Source organism: Panthera uncia, chromosome C2 (assembly GCF_023721935.1).
Source record: "Panthera uncia isolate 11264 chromosome C2, Puncia_PCG_1.0, whole genome shotgun sequence".
Lineage (NCBI taxonomy): Eukaryota > Metazoa > Chordata > Mammalia > Carnivora > Felidae > Panthera > Panthera uncia.
The window spans coordinates 148,612,518-148,639,623 of NC_064810.1; the positions used below are offsets into that span (position 1 = coordinate 148,612,518).

At 52.7% G+C, this 27,106-nt stretch overlaps 1 protein-coding gene across 2 annotated transcripts in view; it reads right to left on the reverse strand.

The window, feature by feature from the left end:
- TTC21A (tetratricopeptide repeat domain 21A) overlaps positions 1-27,106 on the reverse strand; it is a 35,363-nt gene that overhangs the window by 1,787 nt on the left and 6,470 nt on the right. Inside the window, exons 6-24 of one of the 2 annotated variants that reach the window (XM_049628979.1) lie at positions 26,717-26,874; positions 21,878-21,962; positions 19,690-19,788; positions 18,549-18,741; positions 14,835-14,932; positions 14,467-14,667; positions 13,559-13,688; positions 11,661-11,818; positions 11,218-11,433; positions 6,498-6,736; positions 5,632-5,704; positions 5,422-5,532; positions 4,908-5,046; positions 4,613-4,716; positions 3,205-3,393; positions 2,195-2,305; positions 1,409-1,490; positions 449-599; positions 38-199 (exon numbers count right to left, since the gene is read on the reverse strand). In XM_049628979.1, the coding sequence (XP_049484936.1) occupies positions 38-199; positions 449-599; positions 1,409-1,490; positions 2,195-2,305; positions 3,205-3,393; positions 4,613-4,716; positions 4,908-5,046; positions 5,422-5,532; positions 5,632-5,704; positions 6,498-6,736; positions 11,218-11,433; positions 11,661-11,818; positions 13,559-13,688; positions 14,467-14,667; positions 14,835-14,932; positions 18,549-18,741; positions 19,690-19,788; positions 21,878-21,962; positions 26,717-26,874 (2,699 nt within the window). The remainder of the gene's footprint in view (positions 1-37; positions 200-448; positions 600-1,408; positions 1,491-2,194; positions 2,306-3,204; positions 3,394-4,612; positions 4,717-4,907; positions 5,047-5,421; positions 5,533-5,631; positions 5,705-6,497; positions 6,737-11,217; positions 11,434-11,660; positions 11,819-13,558; positions 13,689-14,466; positions 14,668-14,834; positions 14,933-18,548; positions 18,742-19,689; positions 19,789-21,877; positions 21,963-26,716; positions 26,875-27,106) is intronic. The other variant, XM_049628978.1, reaches the window with a different exon arrangement.

The following is a 27,106-nucleotide window of genomic DNA, read 5'->3' on the forward strand; positions in this document are numbered from 1 at the left end:
CCCCCGCCCCAAGCCCCGAGGTCAGCCGGGCCCCTACTTGCTCTGGGCCACCAGGTTCTTGAAAACCTCTCCGCCCACGACCTCGTTGTCCGGGTTCAGGCAGATCTGCACCATGTAGTAGGTGGCACTCTGGCCCCAAGTGCTGTCCTTGCGCGCCTTGTTTAGGAACTTCAGTGCTTTGTTGGGCTGCCCTATGCGCCTGTAGTGGAAGTGAGACACAGATACCAAGAACCAGAGAGGGAAACTGAGGTCTGGGGAGTGCAGGGACACACGGGCGCCACTCCCGGAGACTGCAGGGAGCGGGGCTGGGTGGCTGGTCTCCCAAACGCCTGCCCCGCAAGTCAGTCGAATTTCTGCTTCCCCAGTGCTGAGCGGAAGCCCAGCTTGCCTGCCAGGAAGGGCCCCCTGCAGGGAACTGCCCCGAAGACGCGCCCACTCCCCAGCTCACCAGCAGTAGATGCCTCTGCAGTAGTTGAAACCTGGCTCCAAAGGAGCACGGCTGGACATCCTCTTGACCAATTCAAAGAAGACAGGGGCATCCTCAAGTCTGCCGCTTCTCCATAGCAGGTCAATTAGTTTATTCCATGCCAGAAAGTTGTCTACAATAGGAAAGAAGATGCCAGGCTGTGAAAACCAACGGCCAAGTCCGATTGGGTGCTGTGGCCTGGCATGGAGAAGTGAGGGGCCCAGCAGACACTGCCTATTTGGGCTGAGCGGTGACCTCCCAGCAGCTTCGTGTCCCCTGGTCTCCAAAGCTGAGCAAAGAATAATCATCACACTGAAAAGTAGCAGCTAGAGCTTACACAGTACGTTAAGCATTAAGTGCTTTACCTACACACACCGAGGTACCTATTTTTCCCTTTCCACTGAGACACACAAGTTTTCAGCCAAAAGTCACACAGCTGGTAAGTGGAAGACCGTGAGTTAGACGTAGGCAGTCTGGCTCCAGGACCCCGCGCTCCTAAGGGCCGCAGTCTGCTGGGCCTCGGGGCAGAGTTGGCTGTTGGCCCCACAGGGGCTGTCGTCTGAGCCTCAGGTGTGGCGGGAATTTAGCTACCTAACAGGGAGAGTTTCCAGCCACCTCCAGGTGGCTGTCACCTCAGAAGGGGGCTATGTCCAGTCCAGTGGCCGTGATTTGGAGACAGACAGGCTGTCCTGGGTCCAGGGCCAAGCACTGCCCTGCCTGAGACCAGGAACTGGCCCCTCGGACTCGGGAAGGGCCAGCACGTTCCATCGGTGCTTTATCAGTTTCCTGTCTCTCTGGGAACAATCAGAGAGGAAGGGGCTTCCTCTGCCCAGTCAGGAAGGAGGGGAGGCGGCCCACCCTTGTGGGGGAGAGCAGCCCTTGCTTGGTGGGAACTGATGCAGGCCATCTCAGTGGGCAGTCTTGATGTGGGCAGTTCGTTACCTGGTGCTTTCTCCAGGACTTGGTGGTAGAGATTGACGGCAGCTTCGTGTTTCTGTTTTCGAAACATCAGGTCAGCCATCATCTGTCAGAAAACACACAATGCTCCGGGACTCCTGACAGTTCGCCTGGCTGTGGTGGGGAGGCGGGTGGGCGTGGGGGTAAGCAGAGAAGGTGGACAAGGACGTCCAAGGTCGCCTCTCTGGGCCCTGGGAGGAGCGGCCACAGGAGGAGCCCAGAAGACAGGGCCTGCTTGGGGTGGGAGGAGTGCGGGGGTGAGGTCACAGGTGGGAAGGTAAGCCCAGGGGTAGACACCAGTGGGTCCCTTTGACAGCCAGCAGAGCCGGACCCTCCACCCGTGTCCGAGAACTGCCAGCTGCAGGCAGTGGAGGCAGAATGAGGACTCCCCACTCCTGTGGGGCGGCCCTGGCGGTGGTCTGGGTGTTAGGGAGAGAAGTCAGACTGGAGAGGCCTTTTCCCACATATTTCTTCTTTAAATCCAGGAACCTGTCCACCCTTGCCTTCACCCACTGTGGGTGTGGTTTCCCCTGGAGCCTATCAGCCTCCCCGCCTCCCCTTGGATTGGCCCGGGAGGCTGATGTTGCCCCGGCTGCCGGCCCACCCCTACCACGTGAAGGGCATCAGGCCCAGTGCTCAGTCCCCTCTGCCTGGTGGCCCCTGGGGGTGGGTCAGCCAAGCATCGGAGTTATGGGGCCAGGAAGCAGCCCTCGCGCGGTGGCGGGGACCCTGGGGAGGGCGGGGGGGGGGGGAGGTCCTGTGGCCCCATACCACTGAGGCCATCTCGTGGCTCTTCTCCGTCTGCAGGAGATCGGCACAGTGCTGCTCACACAAGTCCAGGTGGCCCTGCAGCAGGTAGAGGCGGGCCAGCTCCAGCAACACCTGGGACGAGGCCGGATGTGATCAACCAGGGAGCATGATGGGAAAACTCGGGCTGGTGTCTCACTCTCGCCTAATCCATTTTTATTAGTTCCACCTTCAACATATGTCCCCGGCTCCCCCTTCTCCCCCAATCATACCACGTGTTTTACTAACCAACCTCTGAAACTAGGGGCCTGGGCAACTCGTCCTCCTCCTTTGGCTTGGACCTAGCCCCCTCTGGGCAGCCCTCTGTGGTAGCCTCTGGGCCAGGCACCCGTCTTCTGAGTTCCCGCAGTGTGCAGACCCACATGCAGGCAGTGGAACTAAAAATGTGCTCATCTGTCCCTCTGCCTGAGGCAGTCTGTGGGCAGGGACCCTGTCCTGCCCCCCGTGGCCCCCCGGGCCTAGCACCGTGCCTGGCGCGTATGATACGTCTCTTAAATGAGTGCGTGTTGAGCGAATGAATGGCTGTCACTAAGCTCTTCATCGGTTCTCCTAGTGTGGACTCAGCCACCACTGCCTCATCTGGGCCACGCCCCCCTCACGACTCTAAACCTCCTTGGAAGCTTAGTCTGGCTTCGTGCCCAAAGACCCCTGGCAGCCACGGCTGTCACTGTGCCCCCGCCTCCAAGGGGGACCTGAAAATGCCAGACTAACATGACTTTTGGGAGCCTCTTCCCCACTCTACCCCGCACAAGGAGCTGTCCGAAGTGAGGCCTCCCAGTCTTGGTCCAAGGGCTGATGGCTGAGGGCCCTGGGGTCAGCCAGAGCAGGCTGCCCACACCAGGAGTCCCGGGCCCCTTGACCTGCAGCTCCTCAGGGAGGCACAGGGAAGGACCCGGCCTCTGCCCCTAGTCAGGGGACTCCGCAAGGCAGCAGGGCCCAAGAGAAGGAGCAGCCTCTGGCTTTGAGGACCCCACCTTATTGTCATCAGGCGAGTAGAAGAGGGCATCCTTATAAAACCGTACTGCCTTGGCAAACTCCTTCTCTGCCAGGTGGTGCTCCCCAAACTGGACACAGATGGAGGCTGCCAGTTGTTTCTGGGAGGGGATCATTTCTGGTTGCTCCAGTGCAACATGCTTCAGGATCTGAGACTGGAGGTCCATGGCCTTGGGAAACCAGTAAACTCGGGATCAGAATCCCGGGGCCTGATGTGCCAGATCTCAGGCCAATTCACAGAAAGAATCCCTACTCTCGTTTCTGGGTCAGCAGATTATCAGAAAGGGCATCTCAAGTGCCCTTGAGCAAATCTGGGTCACTCTGGGCAGGCAAGGCCCCTGGCTGAGTACTCAGGAGGCAAGCTGCCTCTGCCCCTGGGGCAGGAACGGAAGCAAAGGCACTCAAACAAAACACTCTGTTGTGCCTGTACTTGTTTACCTGTTTCCATCACGCCTTGATACTTACCGTGTCTAATTTGCTCTGGCCCTCCTACGGGCAAGAAGAAGCACACAGTAGGTACGCAGGGCAGGCTGCGTTTTGATGGATGCATTTGCTCTGAACGTTGCCCTGCTGGGAACTTGGGGCAGCCTCCACAAATATCCACAACATAAAATGATCGAGTAACCAGGGAGCATCGGGACAAGAAGAATTGATGATGCCGGGGTTAAGTCTTGGGAAGTGGGCACAAATCAGCACTCGGCTTTCTAAGGGCCAAACGGGAGTGGGAATCCAGTGGGAAACAAGGGAATAAATCGTCTCAAGCCGTCAGAGTGGGCTTTCCTGGTACAAGGGCAGAAGGCATCTCGGGAACAAGAAGCCAGCCACACCCTTGTGGAGAAAGAGCGAGGGAGGTGGGATAGGAATGGCCAGGAACTGTCCCACTGGGGCAGCCCAGGGGAGAAAAGAGCTTAGGTTGGGACAGGCCAGACCTGGTTCAAATGTCAGCTCCCCCATTTACTGGCAGTCTGACTTTGGGCACATTTCTTAACCTCTTGGAGCCTTATCTGTGAAATAGGAATGTCACAGTGCATATCTCAAAGGGCTACTGTGAGAATTAATAAGAAAGCAAAAAGCCCAGTACAGAACCCACCATAGAGCATTCAGTGCCCGGGAGCTGCTCGCATTGTCCATTATTATCCCACGGGCATCCCTGCCGACTCCCTGCTTTCTCCGACCCAGCCCAGCCGGGCTTGGGGCACTCCGGGGCACCATCAACAAAGAGCACAGGTCGGGGAATAAATGGAAGGCCGAGGTCAGAGGTGTGACCCAGGTCCTCTTTTGAGTGCCAGCCCTGGAGCCTTCCAGACCTGCAGTCCTATCCTTCCTTTTATAGCTCCCACCAGGAAATGGCCAATAAAGAGCTTGAGTCTATTGTCTAATGTCGATTACCTTGTTCAAAGTTCCCATCACGTCTTCTTTTTTATGACTCTTGTAAACCTTTGCCAGCAAAAGCAAGCACTTGACATTGTTCATCATGGATGGGAGGTCTTTGGCTGCAAAGAGTAGAAACTACTCCGATTTGAGTAGAAACTCAAATCAGTGTTCTCTGGTGCCTGGGAAGCCAGGGATGGGGGAGGTAGGGGACTGGGCTCAGGACCCCAGCTAGCGCCCATCCCCATTCCACAGGAAGAGACTGCAGGGCGGGGGCAGTAGGCTAGGGAAGTGACTTCGAAAGGGGCCTCACCAAAATCGTGTTCCAGTGCCTGTTTCAAAACTTTTTCTGCTTTGTTGAACTTCTTTAACTTCAGGAGCAGTTCAGCAAGATCACAGCACAGAAAGTCCTGTCCATTGATCTTCTGTGCAGCCTCATAATAATTAATTGCCTTTGGGCAAACAGGAAATATTGGCCTCGGGGTCTGGTTCTACCTTGAGTGCCTCAAACCATGTTCTCCTCGGCGGCCACCACACCTGTGTGTCCCTCCAGAACACAGAAGCCTGCGATGAGAAGGCCCTCCCAGCTGGCAGAGGGCTCAGGCTCGGCGTGTGTGTGTGTGTGTGTGTGTGTGTATGTGTGTGTGTGTGTGTGTATGGCTTCTGAATTCTCCCCTAGCCAGCCCCCCTCCCCCACCCACTTCAACAGGGAGCTACGGTGGGAACGCAGCCACTCCCTTCCCATCCAGAAACTTCCACTCATGCACCCCCCTCCCTCTTCCCTGCTGGGCTGGCCCACACCTCTCCCCACCCCAGCCTGGCCTGACCTTGGTGTACTGGTGGGTCTTCACATAGGCTTGCCCGATCCTGCTGACCAGCGATGCATCATGGGGGTTCTTTCTATAGGCCTCGTCATAAGCCTCCAGGGCCTTCTCAGGCTGGTGGGGAAAGCGTCCAAAGGTCTCGGTCTCTCTTCTCTCCCGCTGGAGACATGAGATTGGGGGGCCACTTGGCAAGGCCACGAGGCTTTCACTCACCTCCTGAATGTTCATGAAAGCATCCCCCAGTAGCAGGCTGGTGTGGGGGCCAGGCAGTTGTTCACAGAGCTCCCTGCAAAAGTAACCAAAGACTTAGCTTGAACCTATGCACTCTTTGTGTTTCTGAATTCATCTCCAACTCTTCTTTCCCACTCATTCATTCATTCATTCACCTAATACTTACTGAAAGCCCACTGTGCACGAGGCACTGTGCTAGCTACCTTAGTCCAAGCTCTGCTTATCTGTTATCTGGACCATGCCAGAACGTCTACCCTTTCTTCTGGCCTCCAGTCCTAACCCTCTAGGCCCCATCTGCATAAGCAGGCATCCTGCTCTTTCTAAAACTCCGGTGTGGCCGCGTCACCCCACCCCACTGTTTATTAGTGTCCCACCGCTCTTGGCTTTGCCTCCCCCCGCCCCCGCCCCCCAGCGCTGCCTCCCACCTGGATTGCCTAGACAGAGTTCTGCTTGAGGGAGGGGCTGGGAAGGTCAAATCATAAAGACAGCTCTCCACCCTCCTGCACCTCACCTTGGCCACATCGAGTCACTGGACATTTCTTCAAGGAGGGGCAGAGTCAGGGGCCAGGGCAAAAGTGCATACCCGTGGTTCCCACCAGAATGTGGGCCATTTGGGGGAGGCCAAGCAGGATGGATTCAATTCTGTATCTTCAGAACTCGGCAGTGAGCCGGCCTGGCTAAGCTATCACGCTCAAATGCGGACCCATGGGAAATTCTGTACTTGCATTGCATCTAACACACTTGGAGGGTGCAGACTGGAGACCCAGGTTGAGGAAACACAACCTGGAGAAGCCACTCCCTAAAACACCACCGGGAAGGAGGCTGTCAGGGCGCTGCCTGGGGCTTACCGGTAGCAGCCGATGTAGAGGCAGATGTCTTTGCGGGTCTGCAGGTAGATGTTGGCCATCTTCTCCTTGGCTTCCACGTAGAAGGGCTGCTTGGGTGTGATGTTCCTCAGCATGCTCAGGGCCACGTCCACGTTCCCACTGCTCAGGGCCAGGTCCACATTGGCAATGGCGATGCGGATCTCCTCCGGTGTGCCCCTGAACTCGTTGATGGCGTCCTGCATGACCTTGGTGGCCTCATGCTAGAGCATGGGAACCCAACAGACCTCCGTTAGCTGTCACCCACCACGGGTGACCTGAAAACACTTGAAATCTCTTGGAGGCGACTTAAAGGGATCCCTCTTCCCACTCCTGCCCCCAGAGAGAAATGAAATATGGAGACAGCCAGGAGCAGCCTTGCTCCATGGAAGGCGAGGGGAGGATGGCTCACATCCACCTGCAGAGAGGCTCCAGTGGCAGAAAGAAGAGAGATCCCTTCAGTGTCCACCACCACTCTTCCTGGGGGCAGGGGAAAGGTGCCTGGCTAGCTGGGGGTACAGAAACCCTCGACTGTTCCTTAGCACCTCTACATCTGTTGGCAATTCCTTCTTGTGGGAGACCGATGGATGCATCTCCTTGTAATTTCCTGCTTTCGGTCAAAAGTATTTTAATGTTATTGTATTTGGCACGTTAACAGTCTGTTTCAATTATTTCCTCATTATATTCATGCCCTTGGTTATGTTAACAAAGTTGCTTTCTTTCCCCATTTTGGTACTTCCGGACTGGGATTCAGCCTTACCAGACATTTCTTCCTCAATCTCTGCTTTCTTTTTGTTTGCTTGGTATATTTGTATCATCTTTTTCCTCTCATCCTGGGCCCTTTGGTGTTTGAAGTATAGAGAGTAAGGGTTCTCTCTGTTGCTAGTTTAAACCACTCTGATGCCTCTTTTATTTAAGAGGTACATTTATTTCATTTACAATTTTGTTACCACAGATACGTTCTTGGGTTTTCTGGCAACAGAAAAGTTTCTGTTTTCATTTTTTAAAAAATATTTATTTTTTGAGAGAGAGAGAGAGAGGCAGCATGAGCAGGGGAGGGGCAGAGAGAGAAGGAGACACAGAATCCCAAGCAGGCTCCAGGCTCCGAGCTGTCAGCACAGAGCCCGACGCGGGGCTCGAACTCACAAACTGGAAGATCATGACCTGAGCTGAAGTTGGATGCTTAACCGACTGAGCCCCCCAGGCGCCCGTTTTCATTTTTACATGCTGTTGTGTTCGGCTTTATTTCTGCCTTTATGACCTGCTTGGTCCTTTCTTTTCTTCTTAACTCTTGATTAATGTGGTGGAGATCGCCTCTTAAATTCTACCAAGAGTCATCTTTCTATTAAGAAATGTCTTGTGTACATTTTTCCCCCACACTCTATAAAGTGGAAACAATTAGCATGCTTATAATAATGCCACCTTCTCCCTGAATTTTTTTATAGGATGTTATTGTTATTTCGATTTTAATAACTTTTATTTTAAGAACTTAGCAATTATACTGGCTTTGGGTCAAAATTACTGTAATTATTTCAATGCAATTAGATTTATTTAGATTAGTTCTATGTGTCCTTTTACACCTCACATTTTTTCCCACTTATAAAAACTTCATTTTCTTTTGTGTTTTAGTTGTCTGGATTATATCAGCACGTAGGTTGTTCCAAAAAAAAAAAAGTTTAATTCATACCATAATTCTTGAGTTATTTAATTTTTGTGTTATTCAATTTTTTTATACTGGGGGACATCCTTTCCCCCTCAACACTTTGTAAATATTGTCTGTGGTCTTCCTGAATTCAGTATTGTTGAGTAAAAGTCTGAGGCTTGGTTGATTTTTTTTTTTTTTTTTCCTCACAGTGGGTAATCTGCTGCCTACCCAGATGCTTGTTGGAACCTTCAATCACCTTGTTTTTGGTTTTGTTTTTAAGTGTTTATTTATTTTTGAGAGAAAGAGAGTGAGTGGGGGAGGTATAGAGAGTGGGAGGACAGGGGATCCGAAGTGAGCTCTGTGCTGACAGCAGAGAACCAGAGGTGGGGCTCGAACTCGCGAACCGTGAGATCACGACCTGAGCTGAAGTTGGACGCTCAACTGACTGAGCCACCCAGGCGCCCCCAGTGACCGTTAATCCTTGGTTCCCATGACTCCATTAGGATATTAGTATTAGGATTTTTTAAATATTTATTTACTTATTTATTTATCTGTTTATTTATTTATTTAAAAGTAATTTCCACACCCAACGTGGGGCTCTCCCCTGCTCCATTTCTTCTCTCTTCTGCAGGAACGTTTATTTTGCCTTGGTTGGATATGTGTGGTCTCTCTCTTTCTTACCCGTCATCCCCTCACATCACTTCAATGATTTTCTCACCCCTTTCCTGCACCAGAGAGCTTCAGCAAGGGTTCAGCCACTTTCTGTTTTGTCTCGTGGGACTATAATTTTCTAACGGCATCACTGTTTTCTATGCTTACTTGCTTTAATTCTGCCACCTCTGGGGATCTCTGGTGCTCTGGGGATCTCTGGTGCTCTGCTTTGAGCTGGTTTTACAAGATTCCATGTTTCCATTTTCATCAAATGTAGACAAGTTCTCTTAGAAGTACTTCTTCTTAGGGACGCCTGGGTGACTCAGCTGGTTGAGTGTCCGACTCTTGATTTCAGCTCAGGTCATGATCTCAGGGTTGGTGAGTTCGAGCCCCGTGTTGGGCTCAGTGCTGGCAGTGTGGAGCCTGCTTGGGGTTCTCTCTCTCTCCCTCTCTCTTCCTCTCTCTCCACCCGTCCCCTGCTCACATGCTCTCTTTCACACTTGATCTTAGCCAAAAGGCCAAGAAGCGATCACATGCTCTCTTTCAAAATAAATAAACTTTTAAAAAAGTATCTCTTCCATTTTTTATAGAACTCTTTCTCCCCAAGTGTAATCTTCACTTGTCTTTTGCTTGTGATTTTGTTTCCTCTCCCCTCTTTCCTCCCTTCCTTCCTTCCCTCCCACCCTTTCTTCTTTCCTTCCCTTCTTCTCCTCCCTCCATCACCTCTGTCCTTCCTTGTAATCACCATATTGGACCCCTTCCTCAAATGGGACCGGTCCCCCCTAACCTGGCCCTTTGCCCAGGATCTAGGCTGGGGACGGACAGGGTCTAGCACAGCTGCCCTAGGCTCACATTTCCCCTGAGCTTTCTGTGGGTCTTCCTTTTGGGGGTGGGCTTAATGAGAAGCTGGGGTCAGGACAGAACCCCTGGCTCACTGTGAAGGCCCCAGTCTGCAGATCTGTCATCTAAGCAAAGCACGCAGCAGAACTCTTTTTCAGGTTATTTCCCTCCTTACTTTCCTCGGGCCACGTCTCCTAGAAAGGAGCCCGGACAGAGAGAAGCAAGGAGGCCATCTGACCAGGGAGTTCTTGCTCAGTGGCCCTGCCCTTCCACGGGCTGGACCCGAGTCCCTCTAGGAATGCCCCTGCTTCTCCCCGCTTGAGCACATCTCCAGTTCAGAAGGTTTCAAGCAAAGGCAGGAACCTCGGGCCCCGCCTCACTGCACCCTGCTTTCTCTCTCGCCCACCGATGGTAAGTTCTAAAAGGACCTTGCTAGCTTCTCTCCTCTATCCCCAGCTGCCAGATGGTGCCTGGCAGCTAGCTGGCCCTCAATCAATAGCTGAATCGACTGACTGAATCGACTGTGCTGGGATGTGGCCGTTCCCTAGGTTTGCTCTAGGTGGACATTCCTTCTCCACTTTTAATTCCTGTGCTCCTTTTGGCAGATTTAAAGGAGGAAAGGACAACAAACAGGCTTCCACATCCCCACCTCTACCCAGAAGGCGGTTTTCTTTTTTAATGTTTATTTTTGAGAGACAGAGAGAGAGAGTGAGGGAGAGAGAGGGTGCATGGGGGGAGGGGAAAGAGAGAGGGAGACAGAATCCGAGCCGGCAGCACAGAGCCCTACACGGGGCTCGAACTCACGAACTGTGAGATCATGACCTGAGCGGAGGTCAGAGGCCCAACCGACTGAGCCAACCAGGCGCCCCCCAGAAGGCAGTTTTTAACTTTAAGGAGAAAAGGGCCTCGCGAGCTGTTCCTTCTCTATGGCAGCCAGATGCCCCCGTACTGGCAGATTAGAGATGGTCCTGGAACTCTGCCGACCCTCTCCGCTGAGCAGGTGAGTGAGTGAGGACAGCGAGGCCGTGGGAGCCTGTGGAGTCAGCTCTACCCCCACCCCCCACCCCATGTTCCCCCGCTGCTCCTTCACACCAGCGTAGGACGCTCAGGTGCTTCCTGTCTTTGCCAAGCCAGACCTGCCAAGGCCCCAGGGCTGCCTCATACAGTTGAGCAAATTATATACCACAAAACTCCCAAGGGGACACAGTTCGTAAAGACTGTGGTGTGACTATGGCGTCTACCGGGGCTGTGCCTTACCCAATCTGCACAACCACCCGTGGCTGTCCTGATGGGCCTGTGTGCTCTGCCTCTGTGAGATCCTCATGGGGACAGTGAGGCAGGCAGGCAGGGGACAGATCAGGTGGGGCTCAGTAGGCTTTGGACATTATCTAGAGGGCACTGGGAGCCATCGAGGCCTTTGGGCGGGGGTAAGATATGCTCCCAAATGAATAAAGGCTCGAATAATAGAACGAATAAACATCAGCCAGAACCAAAGAGCCTGGTTCCCAGGCTTACCCCGGACCTCCAACATGCCCCAGTCCCCAGGGACGAGAGCGTGGTATTTCTTACCAGCTCCCCATTCATGCGGAGGGCGTCTGCCAGTTCCAGTAAGAGGGATGCCCGCTCACTGGGCTGCATGGAGGGCCCGCGGAGTTTCTTGCCTTCTTCCATCTTCCGAGTTGGTAATTTTATGATCATTTTCAGCGTCCTTATGGCTTCTGGATAGTCCCCACACTTGTTGAGGGCCCTGGCCTTGACCAAGTGGTAGAGGGGGTGGTCTCGGACCTAGAGGAGCAGAGTGGAGTGTGGGGCCCCGGTTCACGGCTGCTGCTCAAGGCACCCGGACCGGAGAAGGCCGCGGAAGCCCACCGAGCCTGCCCTGGCCTTTGGCCCGCAGAAGGGTCTGAGGGATGCCGGGAGCTCCTGGGGCCTCTCCCAGGGCAAGTGGGGGCTGTTGGCCAGCTGGGCTTGGGGAGGTGGGGGCGGGGCGACTGGGCACAGAGGACCCCCACCTGGAAGTTGTGGCTGACGCCCAGCTCTAAGCAGTGGGAGCACATGGCAAAATTGCCCTGCGCCAGGTAGATGTGGGACATGAGGAGGTGGGCGTCCACGGAGGTGGGGTCCAGCTCCAGGCAACGCTGCAGGGTGCTCTGGGCATTCGCTAACTCTCCTAGAAACGATAAACAGACCTCTACATCCAGGGGTCCCTGGGGGACTCCCAGGACCCAGTATGTAGAGGCAGAATGAATTTTGTGTGTTCCGTTACCCAGAAATACCCGAGTTGGCCATTTCACCCAGTTCTGTTCTGTTTCACTCAGAGGTCTCTTCTTGAAATTACAGCTATCCAGACAAAAGCCTGGAAACTCAGACTGTGGGGCAACCCTCGAGGAGATGGCTAAGGCACGTCACTGCTCTGTCCAGAAGCTCCGGGGGACGCTTAAGTCTCGAGTCCCACACCTCAGAGCAGAACGGAACCTAACAATAACAGCAACTGTAATAGCCCCGTCTTACGAAGCACTTGCTTTATGCAAAGCACTTTTGGAAAGTCAGGGTTACTTTCCTGCCGGTTAGTTAGTTAGTTAGTTAATACCAGCCCTGCAAGATGGGCGGTATTGTCTGTGTCTTTTTGATGTAGGACTGGAACCCAGTCACATAAGTAACTCAGCTTACGAGGGACAAAGTCAGCATTTAGACCCAGGGCCATCGGCTCCTGAGGCTGAGCTCTGCCTGCCTTGGCGCTCAGGGGCTGAGGGCTCTCCCTGCAGCCAGACTGGCCCACAGCCGGCAGCAGTGCAAGCCCAGGGGTGGGGTGCAGTGAGCTGGTAGGAGAGTCCCCCTCTTTCTCCATCCAGGTCCCTCAACAGCTCCCGCTCAGGGCCCATAACTTGGCGGGGAGGGGAGCAGCTGCTTCTGGGTCCCAAACTCCCTGCTCCTTCCTTGTGCGCTGCTGCAGAAATGCGAAGATGTCACTATGGCAACCTAAGCAGCTGGAGACCTTGCTTTGGCCCTTAACTTGCTTGTTGCCAGCTGCCCGCACCCCTGGGGGAGTGTTCCTGCCCTTGCCTTGTACCCAGGAGCCCCTGAAGCTTGTGGGTAAACCTGGAAACCCAGATGACAACGGGGAGGCCCACGGATGAAGACAGGGTCGGGGGAGGGGGTGTCTCTGCACGGTGTGACCCACGCGAGGCCGTGCCAGAAGCCAGACACATGCCATGGCATTTGGGATCCTTTGGAAGCCCCCAGCGCACCAGAGATCAGCCTGCCTTCCAGGCAGACTGGGGCGCAAGGCCACAGGTGGAGAGTCCTCAGAGAGGACAGCAAGGTTCCCACGGACGCGTCTCCCCTTTCCCTCTCTCCAGGACCTGGGTCTCGAAACAGAAGCCGGAAGGACATTGCTCTGGCCACCCTGAGGCTCTGAGAGCCGAATGCTACAGGGTCCCACCTCCCCGTGATGCCCTCCTGCCCACCTTTTAATAACTGCGACCCTGCCAGTTCCCATCCCCTCCCCCGCTTTGGTTTCCTCCACGGAATTCCTGTGTCCTAACAAACAAGGCCGCGTGCTTCTCTGTTCTGCGTATCGTCCATTTCCCCTTACTAGAATGCAGACCTCATGAGGGCATTTCTGCCTATCCTGAGGACCGGGTGGATCCCGGTATCGGAGCAGCCCCTGTGCGGAACTGAAGTTCAGCCACTTCGGCCGAGGTACCCCGCTCAGAGTGAGGAAGCCTCCAGTAGCCGGGCGGGTGGGAGAGACCCCTGCTGGTGAGGGAAGTCAGGCCGGTTTCTGGGGAGTGGAGGCCAGGGATGTGGCCGGGCCTGGTGAGGGGGTGTGTGTCTGTGTAAACCGCCCGAGGCAGGGGGCTGCGACCCCCGGGGCGGTGGCTGAACGGATGAACAGATGCGGGCTCACCTGAGAGGTACTTGACCTGAGCCATCACATACAGGGGGTCGATGAGAGCTGGCGCCGCTTTGACGACAGGACTCAGGATCACAGCGACTTGTTGGAGAAGCGGAGACACGATCTGGCCCGGCGACCGGGGCTGTAGGAACACGGGGCCTGGCTGGACGGTTTGCCCCGTTCCAGAGAGACTCCTAAAGCTCTCAGGAAACACTCTCTCAGTGAAGGAATTTTACTTTCTTCCTCGTGTTTCTTATCCAGTCGGTGCCTTCTAGTGCTACCACACAAGCTGCAGAGAACGGGGACTTTGTTTCGCTGACGGTTGTGTCCCCAGTCCCGACCACGGCGTCCGGCACACGGTGGTGCACTTAATAGATATTTGTGGAATGACTCATTACGTGGCACTGGGGGGGGCATTACGATAGCAAGGTAAGATCCTTGCCCACGGAGAATCTTGACTGGCTGGGCAAATAGGCAAACGAGTAAAGCAGGCAAAGAAGTAAAGACTAACAGACTTCTTAGAAGACTTGTGGGGAAAAAGGGAGCTGGTTATTGTCTAGGATAAAGGCAGAGGCGTGGAGCGGTGCCCTGTTCCCGCGAGTGTGGTCTGTGGGTCAGCAGCAGCGGGATTCCCCTGGGGGCTGTGCTGACAGCTCAGAGCCCGGAGCCTGCTTCAGATTCTGTGTGTGTGTGTGTGTGTGTGTGTGTGTGTGTGTGTGTGTCTCTGCTCCTCCCCTGCACACGCTCTGTCTCTCTCGGTCTCTTGAAAATCAACATTAAAAAAAAAAAAAAATTGAAAAGCAATGGGTCCCCGAACTTCAGGGTCTCAGAGCCGCCTGCTGACCGGGCCAGACGAGGTCTTTGTCCCCGTCCAGGCCTATGCTCCAGACCCCCGCCGTGCAGATGGGACTTCCTCTAACCTGCTTGGGGCAGAAGAACAAGTACTCCCTGGCGATGCAGACCAGGAAGAGGGGGTCCAGCTTTTCGAAGTACTCGGAGCCCAGGGGGAGGCCCTGCATGCTGGCGAAGTGCAGCCCCGCAGCCTCCTTCAGGAGCCAGGTGGCCTCCTGCTCCCCCTTGTGCTTTCTGGACGCCAGAAGGGCCTGGAGGAAAACCAGCACCTGGGGGAGGCAAGCCCAGGTCTCGGCACCAACGCCAGCTGGGCCGTGGGGAGGCGAGCGCGAAGCAGGAGTCCGGGCCGTGTTGGCTGCTGGGTGCCGGAAACTGGGGCGAGGGGAGGGCCGGGGACACAAGCCTGGAGCGGCCCGCGTCCCCAGGGAGCTCTGACCTCAGACTTCCCGAGAGACTGCTGCACCTCCTTCATAAATTCCAGCTGCTGTTCAGCCTCCTCCAGGTGGCCGTCCAAGATCTGGCACCAGATGATCCCTGGGAACGGGGCAGAACAAGCGTGAGGAGCCAGCTCGGACCCGGAGCCAGCAGGCCCGCGGGCCAAGAGCAGGGATGAGACAGCGGAAGGACAGGCGGCTGTGCAGGGGGCCTTTCCCAGCATCTCCGCAAACGTAAAGAGCGATGCTCGCTCCTGGTAAAGAATTCGAGGCAGGAGGCAGGCAGGGAAGCATATCCCTAGCTCGTGCTCTGCCTTTAAGCATGCACCGTGGCTGGGACATTTTATTTAACTACTGCCCCGTTGAAGGACACCTCATTTCGCATCCAGTTTGCTTTCGATGCTTAAATGCTCCCGTGCCACTGTAAACATATTTCCGAGTTCTAATTCCTGCAGTCAAGTTGACTGGTCAAAGGGCGTGTATATCTAAAATGTTGATAGATAAGGCCAACTTGTCCTCCGGAGATGTTTGAATTAGGGTTACTGCCAAGAATTTGAAAGTCGCCTTTCCCCACAACCTCGACGACGTGCTTCACTCTTTGCCAGTGAAAACGTGAAAAACAACTCATTTTAGTTCCTTTTTTTTTACCAAGAGGGGAAAGGAGCATTTTTCCATACATTTAATGCCCCTTTCCTTTCTCCTGTGAATCTCCTGTACCTAGCTTAAGCTTGATTCTTTTTTTTTTTTTTAATTTTTATTTATTTCTGAGAGACAGAGACAGAGCATGAGCGGGGGAGGGAAGAAGGAGGGAGAGAGAAGGAGACACAGAATCTGAAACAGGCTCCAGGCTCTGAGCTGTCAGCACAGAGCCCGATGCGGGGCTCGAACCCACGAACCGTGAGATCATGACCCAAGCCAAAGTCAGACGCTTAACCGGCTGAGCCACCCAGGCGCCCCTAGCCTGATTTTATTTTAGGGCGATTTGTTTTCTCTTCATAAATATTAAGATTATTAACCCTTTATAGCAAACATTTTCTACCAGTTTGCCATTCACCTTTTAACTATTTGTCACTGTCTTTTGCCATCCATTAGTTTTAAAGTTTTACATAGATCAGTAAAATATTTTCTTTTAGGGCTTCTGAGTTTCCTCCAGGGAACCCAAGTCCAACTGAACTTTTATGTTTCAATGTTTAATTCATCTGGAGCTTTTAAATTAAAAAAAAACATTTTTAAAATAATTTTTACCCCTGATGTGGGGCTTGAACTCACGACCTCAAGATTAATAGTCACGTGCTTTACCAACTGAGCCAGCCAGGCGCCCCTGAAGTTTACTTCTGAATATGGCGTGAACTGGGAACTTCCCTTTACGTTTTTCATACTGGATAGCCAGATGTCCAACCATGAATTGTTGAAACCTACCACCATATTGGTTTGAAATGTCACTTTATTTGTAAGACCTGTTTCTGTTCTGTTTATCGCCTTGTTTACTCCAGCATTGGCCTGGAGCTGACTTACCTACTGGTGTTCTGTAATGTGTTTTGAGTTTGGGAAGACAAATCCTTCTACTCCTACTACTATAAAAGAGGAATCTCTTTTATAGATATTTCTTGGTCATTTTGGTGTATTTATTCCTGACTGTCTTCCTAATGAACATCTTGGTTTTTCACTTATATGCATCCCACTATTTGGCTCATCTATGGAGTTAATTTACTTCGCAATCGTATTTGTAATGTTCAGTAACTTTTTCGTTCTCTACAATCTTTGCCATAGTAGCCTCTTCTTTACTTATTGACTGACATTGTAGCCTCTGAAAACCCTGGTGTTTTAGTGGGGGGTGGCGAAGTCTTTTCTGTATCTGGCTTTAAACTTGGCTCCTCAGAGGGCCTTGGCTTTGCATGGTCCACTTGGCCCCTCTTTCAAACTGTTAGCAGATTTACAAACGGACTAGACTGATGAGTATTAGCAGCTGAGGCAGATTTCCCAAATTGTTAAGGTCACTGTTTTTCTGGGCACTGGACTTCCCTTCTGGCTGACTGGCGAGGGGGCTCCCCTGAATGAGGAAGTGGGGAAGGACTGAGCTGGGTGGGGGCTGTCCTAGGGGGTGTGGCCTGTGTGTGGAGCAAGTCTTTTTGTCCTTCATGTCCCTGGTGGTGGTGGGAAACAGGGGCTCTGCTCTGCTCCCTCCTGCCCCACCGCCTTGAAAGGTCTCCTTGATTCCGTTCTCTGGTCCCCCTGTCATCTCGCTGACTGCCCCGTGGCTTCTGTAGCTCCCAGCCTCCAGCGACCATGAGCTTGCTTTTTTTTTTTTTTGATTTTTTTTTTTAATGTTTATTTTTTTATTTTGAGAAAGAGAGAGTGAGAAAGAGAGGCGAGAGAGGGAGAGAGAGAATGCCCAGCAGGCGCTGGGAGCGCAGAGCCCGACACGGGGCTCAATCTCACAAAGCGTGAGATCAGGACCTGAGCCGAAACCAAGAGTCAGACACTCAACCGACTGAGTCACCCAGACGCCCCTTGTTATTTGTCAACTTTTGTTTTTCTTGGAGCTCTTTGGGAGAAAACGGGTCTACTCGTTTCTTTAGCTGCCCCGTCTGTGTACCGTGTTGGCATACGGCTTTCCAGAGTGGCTTGTCATTTCCTTACTTTTGATGCTATCTGTTTTATATCCTCTAGAAATGTGACGTTCTCAAAGTTTCTGGTCCACCAAAGGCAGCTTTCTCTGTTTCTAGGGCTGCGTTATCTTTTCAAAACGTCTTCCAGGATTTTATGGGTTTGGAAATGGAGGAAGATGCATGGGCTCACGAGTCAGCTGACGTGGTGAACAACCTCTCAGATAACCGTGCTGTGCTGGCGAAGAGCCTGGACCATAGAGAGAAGTGGCTGGACCCAAAAGACACGGCTCCTGAGAGCTGGGGCAAGGAGCCAGCCTGCCTTGAGCCTGGGACCACACAGTTTCCTCAACCAAAATTAAACTGCTGGTTCAGAGTTCACCAGACGCCGTAGATTTGAAGGCTTAAAAACAAAATGTGTAAAATGAAAATTGGGGTCTGGGAAATTTACTGACGTTTCTCTAGAGCGGGGTGGGCAGGCCTCTGGACAGACAGGGAAGTAAAACTCTCAAAACTATTGCTCTGGTGGCCTCTCAGCTCAGGGCCTGCAGAGGGAGAGTCTAGGGGCTTTGGGTTGGGGTGCTCCCAGACTGGGACCCTCTCCAACACTGGCATTGCCGGGCCTGAGAAGAGGCAGGGCCCCCGAGCGGAAGGGGCAGGCTGCTGGTCCTCCAGGGGGTCACAGTGTGGACATCGGAGGTCTGACGCAGATCTGAGTGGCCGCGGCCACACTCTGACAGTTCCTGTGTCTCTTACATCTATGCTTACTGATTCATGGGTGACTCAGTTGGTTGAGTGCCTAACTCTTGATTTCGGCCCAGGTCATGACCCCAGGGTTGTGGGATCGAGCCCCATATATGGAGCCTGCTTGAGATTCTCTCACTCCCTCTGCCCCCCCCCCCCCCCCCCTCTCTCTCTCTCTCTCTCTCTCTCTCTCAAACAAACAGACACCAATTCATGCAAAGGCACCCCATCATACAATGTACTCCAAAACTCACACACCCTCTAGGGAAGATGCTTCCCAGCGCCTCTCTTCTGGACCCACGGAGGCTACCTTGCGACCTGCCTTCCCGCACCCCCCACCCCCTCCCTTGCCCGGACCGCATAGACCTGTCAAGGCAGCCACACTGCTCTCGTCCAATTTCATGGCCTCCGAGTACCACAGAGATGCCTCCTTCACTTGGTCCTGTAGGATGAAGAGATAGCCCAGCTCTGTGGCCACGTGGGCGTAGGCGGCTGTGGCCACGAACGTGTGCTCAATGAAGCCACACACCAGCTGCAGAATCGCCTGGTGCCTTCCACACTGCAAGGAACGGACACGTGGGAATAGGGAGACCCGTCAGCCCAGCCTGTCCGAGCAAGGCCGTGTCAGAAATGGGGGATACTTTGGCAGTCCCGTTTCGGGTGCTTAGGAGAGACTAAGAGGGGCCCATCACCCACATAGCCAGGGCTGTGCACTTGTCCAGCTTCCAAAGCCTCACACTGGCCACATCTGTGGAATCTGCCCTCCAAAGGGCCCACCTCCTGTCTGAGTCGCCAAGAAGTTTTTCAAAAACTGAAGCGGGGCAGAGCTCTTTGTGCCCTGTCGGTGGGATGTGGCCCTGAGGGCAGCCATGTTCCCGGCCGTGTGTGGAGAACATGCACAGAGAAGCAGACACAGGTGTGTGTCCCTGAGGGAGGGATGGTGTCCCAGTGGCATTCCACCGCACGGTTCTGGTTCCTGAGGCCCCACAGCCACCCCGGACTTTGCAGCAACTCCTTCTAGTCAATCTGCTTTGGGGCTGAAGGGTCTGACAGAGACAGACTGTTTGGCGACCTGGTCTGTTTGCACCTGCCTGATGGCAGAGGGGGTGCGGGCAGGCCTGACTTTCCAGGTCACTTCCCCAGAGGGACAATATGGCAGTTGGGTGCCCTGGCACCCCGAGCTAGAGGCAGGCATAGCTCTGCCGTGTAACAGCCACAACACTGCTCTCTTCCCCCAAATAGGGAGCCTCCTACTCTGAAAGCACTGTCAGACCCGACGGCTCTGATCTTTACAGCGTCCCTGAGCGACATCTGGGCCAAGGAAACGGAGTGTATGAGACACAGGTGTTGTTCAGAGGCGGGTAGGGGCCGCTAGGTATGGGCCATCGGCCTGAGAGGCCAAGTTGGAGCCAAAGAGGGGAGGGCAGGGTCCCCGGGGGGCTCCCAGGGGGGCCATGGGGCTCCCCTTAGGAACACCCGGCCAGAAGCACGATTTCAGAAACCTTACCAGCCTGCTAACCACAAGGATTTTTCTAAGATGGAGGTTTGGATTTTGGGGCTCTCTTGTCTCCAGTGCCTTAATCAGGTTTCTAACATGATTGGCAGCCTGTGGGGACAAAACAGACAACGTCAGAGGCAATATATAAAGTGGAACTTGGGCAGAGGTTCACAACCCCGCTGTCCCTTAGCACCCCCTGGGAGATCTTAAAACACCCATGCCCAGAGGCCAGCCCGAGAGATTTGGGTTCAACTGGACTGGGGTGGGCCCAGGCACCAGTATGATTTCAAAGCCCCGTAGTGGAACTTTCAGGAGCTTATGCACCCAAGAGCTGGCAGTGCCCCTTTGTTCATGGATTTGCGAAGAGGAGTTGCCCTTTCGGACCCACCCGGCCAGAGCCAGAAGCCAGCTGTCATGGTGCCCACACAGCGGCTGACCAGGCCGGCGGCACATCACCTGGGCTGGCCCAAGAGCGGATGGTCATGGCGAGTCCCTGGCCTCGAGCCTCTGCTCCGTGGTGACATGAGTCACCACACTGGTGCCCCCTTGTCATTCCAGTGAACCCTCTCAAAGGCCCTGGAAGTCAATAGAGCTGTCTGAATTGTCCAGTGCAGCAGACAGAGGGTCAGAAAGGTTAGGTAATTTGCTTGAGGTCACTCAGCCAGCCGGGTGACTGACTCCAAAGCCTTTGTCCTTTCCGGTTGACTCCTCTGTCCATTCCCTACCGAGGAGCGAGGAGCGGGGAGTTCTTAGTTCCCGGTCGCAAAGAAGTGTCAGGAGTGAAACCCCGGATGGGGCAGGTCTACTCTGCTCAGTCAGGGCAAAGCAAGCTTAGCACTGAGCAGCCTGGGCCAGGGAGAGGTGGGGAGTGAAGGACGGGCATTCAGACAACTCTGCCCGTAGGATTAGCCCTCAGGCCCCGGGAAGGCCTGCCCAAGGCTCCTGGGTTGCATGAAGTTGAAGACAGGCCCATCTGTTCTCTGGTTCCGACCCAGCGATGATGCTGGGGCCTCTTTGGAGGGTTCCTTCTAAACATGGACTGTACCCTCTGTCTCACCCCACCGCACAAAACCCACAATCTCAGAGCTGCGCAGAAGGAACCGGAAGCTTCTTCTTCCTATCATGACCCCTTAGTGACTCCTGATTTGCCACGCTTTTCACAGAAGCAGTGTATTTACTCAAAAGGCAATATTACGGGGTGAGAATGCAAACTCTTCTCAAAGATAAAAACCTATCCTGGTATTGAGGTTTTCATGAAGAACTGTTTCTGTGTTTGGGGGCTGTTTTGGGTTTCTGTGGAACACTACAGGGCTTAGGAGCAAGTTTGGGGCTAGGCTCTACCTGGCCAATACCTGCTTTTTCTGCAGACCTACATCATTGGAAACGCCTAATAGAGTATATGCGTGGTTTCCTTTATTCACAGAACTATGTGTTCGACAAGACATCTATCTGCTAAAACTCTGCGAAAGACCTAACAAATTAAAAAAAATCTTAGGTAGTGGAGTATCCCAACAATCTGTACAATTCTAGGGTGTGCTGGTTTAGGGGTGAATATGATTTGGACTCATTCACATTCAGAGGCTGTTTGAAATTGAGAACGAGGCAGATGTACCTACTCTGACCCCAAACGTGGCCCTAAAGTACAAAAATTGGATCCCAAAGATTACAGGTGGGGAATTTTTGAGGTATGTCCATATTCAAGTGGAGATCAAAGATGCCCAACAGAAAGAACTCTGGGTTATTTTGAAGATCAGATTTGGACTCAGGGGGAACTATGGTGATTGGCAGTGGAAGGAATCACATGTGAAAATCCTTACATACACATTTATTGACTTAAATTTTTTTTAAAAAAAAATGGCATTTTGTGACATCAGGCACTGTTCCAAGCTCTGCCGTTTGTCATCCTGTTTAATCCTTATAACAACCTCACAAAGTGGTGGGAATTCTCTCCACTTTTTGAGTGAGGATCCCAAGGCTTATCCAGGTGAACCCGAACCACAGTCAACTTCACTGCCGACCCAGAGAGCAAACCAGAGGACTTCCCCTTGACAGGGAGTAGGAGGGAGGGAGGGAGGGAGGGAAGGAGCTGAGATCCAGGGAGCACCCTCCAAGACCCTGGGGATGAGGGCACTAAGAGGGCTTCCTCTCAGGCTGTGCGTGTTTCAAGGTCTGACTCCTGAGTCTTGAAAGAACTTACCATGGTTATGTTTCCTTCTCTTGCAAGTTCATGCACAGCTAGGATTTGGCAGGCGTCAATATTGCTTTCGTCTTTTTCTAGGATTCTGAAATAGGAAGAGGAGCCCCATCAATCAAGAGAATTCACAGGCAAGGCCAGGGTGATGTGGCAGCCACTTCTGATTGCCTTGTATTATCCATTCTACCCTTCTCCTTCTAATAACAGAACTCCCAGGGCAGCACCTGGGTGGCTCAGTAGGTGAAGTGTCTGACTCTTGATTGCAGCTCAGATCTTTTTTTTTTTTTTAATAGGCTCCACCCCCAGCGTGGAGGGAGACCAGGGCTTGAACTCACGATCCTGAGATCACGATCTGAGCTAACGCTCTGGAAAACAGTGTGGAGGCTCCTCAAAAAATTCAAAATAGATCTACCCCATGACCCAGCAATAGCACTGCTAGGAATTTACCCAAGGGATACGGGAGTGCTGAGGCACGGGGGCACTCGTACCCCAATGTTTATAGCAGCACTCTCAACAATAGCCAAATGATGGAAAGAGCCTAAATGTCCATCAACTGACGAATGGATAAAGAAGATGTGGTTTATATATACAATGGAATACTACTTGGCAATGAGAAAGAATGAAATCCTGCCATCTGCAGCAACGTGGATGGAACTGGAAGGTATTATGCTGATAAGTCAGTCAGAGAAGGACAGATATCATGTTTACACTCATATGTGGATCTTGAGAAACTTAACAGAAGACCATGGGGGAGGGGAAGGGGAAAAAAAAACAGACAGGGAGGGAGGCAAACCACAAGAGACTCTTAAATACAGAGAACAAACTGAGGGTGGATGGCAGGGGGGAGAGAGGGGAGAGTGGGTGATGTACATTGAGGAGGGCGCTTGTTGGGATGAGCACTGGGTGTTGTTTGTAAGCCAATTTGACGATCAATTATATTCATAAAAAAAAAAAAAAAGATCTGAGCTGAGATCAAGAGTCAGATGCTTAACCAGTGAGCCACCCAGGTGTCACTTCAGCTCAGGTCTTGAGCTCAGGGCTGTGAGTTCAAGCCCTGTGTTGGGCTCCGTGCTTGGTGAGGAGCCTACTTCAAACAAACAAACAAACAAACAAACAAACAAACAGACTAGAACTCCCCACTTGGCTGGGTACTTGCTACCCAGGATAAACACTACATCTCCTAGCCTCCCCCTGCAGCTTAGGTGTGGCCCTGTGACTAAGTTCTGGCCGACAGGATGTGAATGCAAGTGTCCCATGTGACGTCTAGCTGTATCCTCACAGCATATGCCTTCCATTTCTTCTCTTTCTTCCTTCCTACTGGCTGACATGTGGGCCATGTGAGCCGCATCCTAGGTAGAGTGGCAAGAAAGAAGGGGCGTAGGACCCTCCAGAGTGAAGTTGCTGCCCCTGTCCCGGGCAACCACCCGAACTTTTACCTGACAGAGGAATAACCTTTCACGTTATTTAAGTCATGTGTCTGGGGTGTCTTTGTGACAGAGGCCATTCATATTGCAGCGAACACAGGCGTGATTATCGTACCATGGTCCTGGGGTGGCAGAGAGGTGCTCGGGAGGCAATCCGTGGCTGTCAGATGGAAAGGGAACCTCGCTTTCCATCATGTGTTTCATTGTGAACATGCGATTTCTGGTCATACGTACTGTGGGGTTTTCGATGTTCTGTTTCTTTATAGGAAACTTCATATATTTTTCAGCCTGGTCAGGGATGGCCTTCTGCTTAATAGAGGGTTACTTTAGGGGCGCCTGGGTGGTTAAGTGTCCAACTTCAGCTCAGGTCACGATCTCACAGGTCGTGAGTTCGAGCCCCGCATCGGGCTCTGTGCTGACAGCTCAGAGCCTGGAACCTGCTTCTGATTCTGTGTCTCCCTCTCTCTCTGCCCCTCCCCCACTCTCACACACACACACACACACACACACACACACACACACTCTCTCTCTCTCTCTCTCTCTCTCTCTCTCAAATAAACATTAGAAAAAAGAGTGTTACTCTAATGAACACACAAAATTCTAACATGATTAGTTAGGCACAGTTAACATTCAAACAGTTCTAACCATTCATGGTGATTCTGAAGGTACTAACCAAAAACATTTGGATATTTAGAAAAACTTAAAATTAAAAAAAAATTTATTTATTTAGAAAATTTTTTTTTAATGTTTATTTATTTTTGACAGAGAGAGACAGAGAATGAGCAGGGGAGGAACAGAGAGAGAGGGAGACACAGAACCCGAAGCAGGCTCCAGGCTCTGACCTCTAAGCACGGAGCCTGACGCGGGGCTCGAACCCACGAGCCGTGAGATCATGACCTGAACCCAAGTCAGTTGCCTAACCGACTGAGCCACCCAGGCTCTCCTATAAAATTTTATTTTAAAGAGAGAGAGAACCAACAGGGGAAGGGCAGAGGGAGAGGGAGAGGGAGAGGGAGAGAGAGAGAGAGAGAGAGAGGGAGAGAATCCCAAGCAAGCTCAATGCTCAGCACAAAGCTGGTCTCGATCCCATGACCCTGAGATCATGACCTGAGCAAGATCAAGAGTCAGATGCTCAACCGCCTGAGCCATCCAGATGTCTTCCCCCAAAAAACTTTTAAATAACTTATGGACTAAAGAAGAATCAGAGTGGATATTAGAAAATTCTTAGAGCCAAAATGATCCTGAAAATATATGCATCCATATGTGTAGATACTGCTAAAAATGATGCCTTGAGGGACATCCACAGACTTACACACTGATATTCTAAAAGAAGATTGAGAATGGATCAGCCAGGCATCCAGCTCAAGAGCTGAACAGCCCTTGATCCAACAAGAGCAGAACAGCCCCAAAGGAAGAAGTCGCTGGAAATCCTAAAGAGCAGACATTAATGAAGTAGAAAACAGAGATGCGGTAGAGACCATTAACAAAACTCAAAGCTGTATCTTTAGAAAGACCAATAAGGGGGCTCCTGGGCGACTCAGTCGGTTACGCGTCTGATTTTGGCCCAAGTCATGAACTCATGGTTCTTGAGTTCGAGCCCCACATCGGGAGCCTGAAGCCTGCTTCAGATTCTGTGTCTCCCCCCATCTCTCTCTGTGTCTCTCTCTCTCTTTCTCCATGTCTCCCTCTCTCCCTGTCTCCCCTGCTCCTATTCGGTCTCTCTTAAAAAAAAGCATTAGGGGCGCCTGGGTGGCGCAGTCGGTTAAGCGTCCGACTTCAGCCAGGTCACGATCTCACGGTCCGTGAGTTCGAGCCCCGCGTCAGGCTCTGGGCTGATGGCTCGGAGCCTGGAGCCTGTTTCGGATTCTGTGTCTCCCTCTCTCTCTGCCCCTCCCCCGTTCATGCTATGTCTCTCTCTGTCCCAAAAATAAATTAAAAAAAAAAAAAAAAAAAAAAAAAGCATTAAAAAAAAAGTTTTTGAAAAGACTAATAAAAGAGACAACTTATTCTAATGTTGACAAAGGAAAACAAGAGGACAGGGAAAAATAAATAATATTAGGGATGGAAAGAGAAACACACATAGAGGGGGGCAGAGATTTAAAAAAAAAAAACAAAAAAACAATGGGGGCTAGGTGCCCGGCTGGCTCAGTGTGAAAAGCATGAGACTCTTGATCTTGGGGTGGTGAGTTCAAGCCCCACGTTGGGCATACAGATTACTTAAACCAACAAACAAACTTAAAAAGATAAGTTCTGTGAGCACCACTCCCTGGGAAAACCTCCAGGAGGGCAGGCATCGGGTGTGGGCCTCAGCCCTTTGGCACTAAACACCGGGGCAGGGGGGCCGGGCGAGGGAGGTGGTGCACACTGAGGTTGTGGCTTTCGGCCAGGTGTCCCCAGGTATCCCGCTGGCCGAAGGCCAGGCCTCCAGAGCAAGCTCTTGAGCCAGCTCCCGCCAAGGACACTGGCCAGGTATCAGCCAGGCCCACACAGGCACTGCATGTGGGGGCCCCCGCGGGCCGAGCCGGCAGGATTCCCGTTCATTTGTGACCGGCCGCCTCTCTCGGAGACGCAGATATCAGTGAAGATCATCAGAGAAATTACCGTCCGTCCACAGCGGGGCAAGGGGTCTGCTTGCGATTTGTTTTGTTCTTGAACTGTGTGGGGTGTATTACCGCAATTCAGTAACGCCTCACAGTGATAACTTGGGATTGCTCAGGAAAAAAAATAAAATTAGCCTGTGACTCTCTTTGGGGGAGAACATTTAGAATTACTTAATAGGAATAGTTGAGGCGCTAAGAGTTTAAAGAGAGAGGCTTCAGTTTATCTAGAAAATCCCAGCCTCAGAAAACCTTCCATCAGACAACCCTTCCCCTGAAGTGGTCTTGTTTTCTATCGACGATGACAGCGCTCCCAGGTCACCCTGACGAGGTGCCTGGCTTCCACATGGCCCAGGGACTCTCTAGAGCTGGCCGTCTGGCTGACGTGCCCAGCCTCAGTTAAGTCACTGGGGACCTCTCCCCCTGAAGCTTTTATCACAGTATATCATACCCATAGTTGAAAACAATTAAATAGTGCAGCGGTCCCTTTACTCCCCCCTGCCCTCCTCTCCTTAGAGACAACTGCTTGTCGTCCCATAACCTGGCTGCTTTGGGTTCTTTGGGTCGTTCCCTCCAGCGCCCTCCTACACGATCGGCTCGTGCCTCTAGATAATGCCCATTTCTCTGTGTGTCCATCAGACCGCGTCCTCCCTGCCCTCCCCGTGTGATCGCATCACTATTCATACCTCCGCTGTCAACAATAGTCACTTTTTTGTCTTGTTCCGTCAAATACATGGCATCTCCTAGCTCCCCAGCTCATACGATGGGACCCTATCGGCGCCCTCGGCTGGCAAAGAAAGGAAGCGACCCCCGCCCCTCACCTGTGTCCTGTTTCTACCGCCTGCTCCCAGTCCTGCCGAGCCAAGAACAGCCGCATCTTTAGGACGAGGGCGGGCAGGAAGCTCCCCGAGATGCCGGTGATCTGGTTCACCACCTCCAGGGCCTCTGAGTAGTTCTGCTGCAGCATGAAGTATGTCGCCTGTTGAAAGCCCAAGAGAAGAGTCTCCATCGGCGCCCACGAAGAGAGGGGGCGGTGTCAGTGTCTCTGCCAGGACAGGAGCAGAGCCTGACACGTGGGTACCGTAGGCCCCCTCGAAGCCCCTGGGGAAGCAGTCAGCGCTCAGAGCGACAAATCAGGGTCCACAGCAATCTTGGGCTCCTGGACAGGCAAGGCAGGGGCTCCAGGGAGACGGGTGAGCCCCGAGCAGGCG